The sequence below is a fragment of the Hylaeus volcanicus genome, chromosome 7 (assembly GCF_026283585.1).
Source record: "Hylaeus volcanicus isolate JK05 chromosome 7, UHH_iyHylVolc1.0_haploid, whole genome shotgun sequence".
Lineage (NCBI taxonomy): Eukaryota > Metazoa > Arthropoda > Insecta > Hymenoptera > Colletidae > Hylaeus > Hylaeus volcanicus.
Window position 1 is genome coordinate 875,921 of NC_071982.1, and position 6,761 is coordinate 882,681.

A 6,761-nucleotide genomic window follows, 5' to 3' on the forward strand; every position below is an offset into this window, starting at 1 on the left:
GTACGCTTCGATCGAAAGAACGAGTCACGCTACACGTTGTCGTTTCGTTTGTTACAGTACTACTGCGAGCATTGCTGGGCAACGATTCACTCTCGACCAGGTCGCGAGTTTCACAAGCCGCTGGTGAAGGAGGGCGCGGATCGGCCTCGAGCCGTGCCTTACCGCTGGTGTTAACCCCAGCTCCGTTGTCCCTAATTATCTCGCAACCCTAGCTAATTAACTACCACTTTTACGAACCATCCCCTCCCCCCACGAGACACTTTACCTACCTTCACCCCTTTCGCCCTTTTCGCCCCTTTCGCCCCGACTCCTTCACCACCTTTGCCTCCGAAAAGAAACACACCCTCCCGAACCCCTGAAATACAACATCCCGGTCCATCCGACAGTCCGTCTCACTCCTATCGCTTACCTACCGGTTTACCAACCGGAACACAGACCAGAAACCACCATTACCACTACTACTACCCACTCGATCGTCGGTACTACCACTACTCTACTACTACCACTATTATCGCTACTACTATTACTACTCTATCACTACTACCACAATTACTATTCAACTACAAGTTACTTCAACTCCACTGCTACTTTAACACATTTACCGGTTACTCGACGAACAAAACCACCCGGCGTTGCCTGCCAGTCGAACCTCTCGGCGTCACACCGATCGATCCTCGGCCTTCGATCTCGCAGCATCCATGGCAAGCGAGAGACTGTACTCTTCGACACTCGCCATCGATAGACGTTGCATCGAAGGAAACGACCGAACGAAAACCCATCGAATTCAAAGGATGGAAGGATCGTTGCAAACGCGCTTGATCTCTACAAGATATCTCATTTACCGAGTATTATCGATTCGTTGGCAAACGCGATTCGAGTCTAGTCGAGTCGAGTTTCTGATTCGGTGTGAACCAAGATCCATCGGTTCCACTGCTCCTCGACCGTGTTCGCTCTTTGCTCGTCTATTTTCCCCACATCACGCGGCTCGCGGCTCGCGGCTCGCGGTGCATCGAGCCAAGGCGGACAAGAGTCCAAAAGTCTCTCGCCGATCGACCACCGACCATCGACCAACCACCGGAGAACGTGCTTTCGCACCGAGCAACCCTGCAACCTGTCGACGCCACAGCGAAAAACTCTTCGCCAACTGTCTCATCTTTTCGTACGAGCGACAATCGGACAAGAGACTTCCGCGTCGGAGAAACCGTGTCGGAACGCAGACTTTCCTTCTTCATCCTGATATCGCCAACTGTCCTTCGTTCGAACGACCGAGGCCAGAGAAGGAAAAATGCCGAACGAGGAACACGCGACTACCCCACAGAGAAGATGTGTCCGTTCCTCTCGTCGATCGTTTTACGTTTTCGTAGACGATCGAGGGAGGATCGAAGCTCGTCGATCGAAACGCTGCTGTCGGTTTAGAAAGGGCCAACTCCGGTCGAGAGACGCACGAAAGAAACGAAATGTGGTAAGAAAATGTAGCGAGTACCTGATTCGACGCGAAATTATGAGGTTTAAAAATCGATAGAGAAAAAAGAAACACACACACACAGAGAGAAAGAAATAGAGAAAGCGATTGATCGATAAAGTTGCAAGGCCGCCGAGACGTGCGCTGGTAGAAACGCGGAAGAGTGATAGATAAATAGAGACGCGAGTCCGGGAGGCAAACCGTTCGCGATCGAACGTTGAGTAGATAATGAAAAACATCCACGCTTCAAACCGCTGTGTATTAGATAATTCTCTGTATCACACAGTCTTTAGCTTTTTAAGGACTTATCGAATATGTTACATAGGTGCGTTATATATAAATATATATTATACATGCGTTTTTCGCGTGGATAACGCGACTCGCGCTCGTAGACGGAATATTTGGAAGAAAGAGAGATGGTTTTTTACTAATTAACTTATCCGAATACGAGATGTAGGAAAAATTAAAGAAAAGGGGGAAAGAGTCATATAGCGGGGGGATATCGAGAGCGAATGATAAGCGAACGAGAATCAGAAAGCTGACAAAGATGAAAGAACGGAACGTAAATGGGCAATTTAAAAGTCGATAGTTGAATTTTCTTAGCGCGCGACCGCGTGTTCTCGCACGACACGTCTGTCTAACCGTATCCGATTCTCTGCCAATACTTCGAACCAGCCCGAACAACCTTTCGCGGAGTCGTCTCGGGAGGAGAGGGAGGCGAGGGGATGGGATCGCGCTTCGGAAGAAGAAACGAAAACGCGGGCCTTGCGATCTCGCTTCGTGCGAGAACGATCCGTTATTTATTTTCCGAAAAATAAAAATGCAAACGTATCCGACGCTTACCGAATGAAAAATCGTGGAAAAAGTGCACGCGAAAACGTCGACGATAAGTAATCACGGAAACAAAGCTAATTCGTTTTTGCTTCGAAGGCAAATCGCGCGCGGTCGTATCAGAAAACAATTGGCACGATAGCCGAACCGAACTATCGTTGTACGTGCACGCGGCTTCTACATAGGCCTGCGTATTTCGACTCGATGATCCGGCGCGAAACGAATCGCGAAACGAATCGCGAATCGCTCGTTTCGAGGGAGAAACGGACGATTGTCCGTTCTTGTTCGTCGTCCAGTCGAAGAAGAGCGGAAATCTAAGTCGTAGTCGATTCGATCGTCGTACGTGCGAAAAGAGCAACGTTCTTTACGCTAGACTCGTAGGAAATCGCATGAATCCCTCCTGTGTAAATACCGACTTTTCTTCTACCGATACGATCCTCGTAAAAGGGCGACGGTCGAATACACGTTTCCTTAATTCTAACGAAATTTTTCGCTCGATGTACATAATCAAACGCAATGATGCAATCGACGTAGTTGAAACGATATCTCGCCTCGATCGAGACACGTGTATTCTTCAACGGGAAGTTGTCGAGATGCTCTCGATGGTAATTCCTAGCGCGGCGTTTCCGACAACCGTTCGTCCGCCTTTTCTCTACTTTTCTTTCGACGAAAACGACCACAGTCGAGATCATTTTGCTCGCGTAATCGAAGGAGCAGGAGGAGGAAAGTACTTTGCGCGAGACGTGGACACGCGTAGCTTTGCTGCTTGCACGATCGTGCTCGCAGCTTGACCGTGATAGGCATCGAAGACTCCGTCGCTCGTTATTTCGAGTTTCGCGTAAATAGCTATGTATCGGATATGTCGAATCGGCATATACGACCGATCGAACCTGCGTCTGCGGCTCGAGTATAGGACCGAATGGGTCGTGTAAAGTACGGATTGCTAGCGGTAGCATACTTGTCAAATTCTTTATAGACACTTTCTCGACTGTCGCGTAATGTACATCCAAAAAATTTTGTAATTTCGTAAGTTGCTCGACGATTCACGAGAACGGCATCGCGTCTCGACTGGTTAAGGTAGTTCCAACCGATAACTTAATTGTTTGTATTCGTGTTTAGCCTCGGGCACATTGCAGCATCATCGATCGAAACCATAATCTCGTAGTTTGATCTCGCACGAGTACTTTTCAACGTCACACTCTCGCGTGTACACGGTTAGCAACAAACTCACACGTACGTGCCGAGACGCAGGCTTGTTCACTTTTCAAACTATAAAAATACACATACGTACACACACACGCGCGCGCATACATACATACATACATTCATATATACATATATATATATATATATAAATATACATATATATTTATTTTTTTGGTACTCTTTTTTGTATATATTTGTCGCCGTAGATTAGGTGTCGTCTAGACACCATAGAGGTACGAGCATGTGCACGACGGATAGGAAAAGCGAGAGAAAAACCGTAAGAACGGCCACTCTCCATCCCTTCGTTCGTACGAATTCGTGCGTATACTCGCGAGCGTTTATCGGGTACGGAGAATGTACGGAGTAGTCTAAATAATTGCGATGAAAATAACTGTTGAACGATAATCCGTCGAGACGAGTATCCCGTTTGACATTCGCCCACCTCCCTTGGGAAAGCATTGGCAGAGACGAAAGGTATTTACTTAGACGCAACATGCCGCGATCGTCCCAAGGCGATACAAAATAACGTACTAAAGGGGAAAAGAATGAAACGTCGGCAACGATTACAGATTAGAAGTGTGCGATACAGGAGAAAAGAAATTTCGTGTCGAAATGCACGCGAAGCTCGTCGAGATATGTATTATGTATATAGGTGTATATGTATGCACTATCGAGTCGACGGAACAAACACATTGAATTTTTTCTATCCGTTGCTACGGTAATATTCTAAATAACGGTTAATCTTTTCTTGCGCACTCGACAAATTTAACGTTGTTCATCGGAGACCGAATAGCGAGAAGAGGTGAAATCGAAAGGATGAGAGATCGAGGTAGGAACGGAGAGACAAGGAAAGGCGGACGATCGAGCGAGCGAGAGAAAAGGAGGTGAACATTAGTTAGCGTAATTTTTCGTCGCGAGGCATCGTTCCGATGTGGACGAAAAGCGATGGAACGAGTCCGTACGGCGTGCAACCGGTAAATAATAAATTTGATAGCGCGAGTGTGGTTTCTCGATTGCTTCGAAGATGAAACCTCTCGACTAGCTTGTTGTCCCGAATTTTGTTGCGATCACTGTTGCGCGCTCATGTTTCTTTCAACGTTGTCATTCACTTTTCGTTAATTGTTTAACGGTAGGATTGTTCCGATCCGATCGACCGCCACGAAAATTGCTTCCGAAGACTTTGAAACGCTCTTTCGCGAACATTGATCGCTACGAACGGAAAAACTTTGAGGCGACAAAGTTTCGAGCGGGGCAACTCGATGTATTCCGAAATTCCGAGGAATCCTCGAAGCATTCTCGCGATAACGCGGTTCGTATATTAGAGAAAAATCTGTTACTCGTAACCGAGAAGAAAGTATGCGTCCGAATCGCTGTCGCACGCGCTGCCACACGCGTGTACGCTCGCGCGTACGGACAGGATCTCCCACTAATCGATCGATATAGTTGTAGCGAAACTTAACTAGGTACCAATTCACCTAAATCAATTGATAATTAAAGAAAAAGTATACATATATATAGAGAATAGTATCGTTCCAGTACTTGAACGGACCGAGTATTTGGACGAGGACCGAGACCGAGATTTTTCTAGACAAATTTTTCTATTCGTTAAAGAATGTTCTACTCCGAAACGCGGAGAACCTGCTATTGGCGTACACGGTGGTCGCGCCGGAACGGACGTAATTTTCACCGTCATTTTTCTGGCGCGGCGAATCATGCCAATCCACCTACACGAACACACCACGCACTTACGCTGACATAGTACACGATACGGAAAAGCCGCGTGTAAGCGTCTTTTTGTACGCGGAACTGCTTCGACGTAACTATTTAGCTAAATTTTGCGGAACGCGCGTTTTGTAATTTCGCGCAGCCTTCCACGAATTTCTTTCGCGGCGCGACGTTCCTTTATCGCGAACACGCTACACGCTACTCGTAACACACACACCCACACACACACACACACACACACGCAGACACAGGCACACGTATACACACGATAGGAAATTGAAACGAAAGCAGGAACAAGAAACGTATTAAGTGTTCCAATGAGGTGTTCGTAAATTACCCGCGAGTCGGCGGTTGTTTTCGATATTCGTGTGCCTCTACGACGACGACGATTAAAAAAATATTCGTACGTCGATCGCTGGACGAAACGAGTGTCCTATGCGTTCGTAGAACTTTGATCGGCGATCAGACGAGATCCGCGACGCACCAGTAATTGGATGTTTTCGATTAATTTTATTACGCGTACGTACCGAGACTAAAACGATATCTTTCGTTCGGTAAATTTGTATAATTGCGACGAATAATTTATTAAAGGAAAATCGTCGACTCGAGTTCGAAGCTGTTGAAATGTTTCTGATAGTTAGTTAAAAATAATCGCAGATCGTCGAATGCGAATTTAGTGAAATTAATTAGGTACGCCTATCTCGCGTTGATCCGGATCGAGATCGCCCTCTCGAAATCGAACGTTCGACCGCGGCAGGAACGATAATCGCTGACGCGAACATATCACTTGGTGTTTTCATTTTCCGCGAGAGTACGCGCGTCGTCTCGCTTTATCTCTCGCTTTCCAAAATATCGTATAATTTCGACAGTTTTGTGAATAGGTAGACGAAAACGGTCTGGTCGTCGTAGACGCACGGAAATTGCAATCTCGAAGTCTCTAGTTCGTCGTTCGCGAAAAAGAAGAGACCGCGAGAATGTGTAGGAGCGAATGGATTGCTTATCGCAGTCGTGTAGCGAAACTTATGCATACGAACGCTCACGTGTACATTCGATGTGACGCATCCGTAAACGTGACGCGCAAACAATTTGAAACAAAAAAGAAAATAATAATAACAATAATAATAATAATAATAATAATAATAATAATAATAATAATATCAATAACGATGGTGTCGATGATGAGCTACATTTACAGCGGGATTATCGTTCGATATCGCTAGTAACAAAAGTAACAACAACAACAACAACTACAACTACAACTACAACATCAACAACAACAGAATATTAAATATGTTAGGTATGATTCTTCACCTCCTTTGTAATATGTGTGATAAAGCATAATATATAATATAATGACAATTATATAGATATATAGATATATATATTATAGATATATATATAATATATCTATATAAAGTACTAATATATAATTGATAATAACGATTCAAATATCTAATATATTGTGACAGACTTGAAAACAAAAGTAACGGATGTATGTAATTGGAAAATATATACCGATTGCGCGATACGACAGTAG

The 6,761-nt window shown here is 45.2% G+C and overlaps 1 protein-coding gene across 1 annotated transcript in view; it reads left to right on the forward strand.

Annotated features, from left to right (window-relative positions):
* Window positions 1-5,833, forward strand: part of LOC128879155 (cytoplasmic polyadenylation element-binding protein 2-like) — a 55,187-nt gene extending 49,354 nt beyond the window's left edge. Inside the window, exon 8 of the mRNA XM_054128042.1 lies at window positions 58-5,833. Within this exon, the coding sequence (XP_053984017.1) occupies window positions 58-174 (117 nt within the window). The 3' untranslated portion in view covers window positions 175-5,833. The remainder of the gene's footprint in view (window positions 1-57) is intronic.
* The last annotated feature ends 928 nt before the right edge of the window (window positions 5,834-6,761 follow it).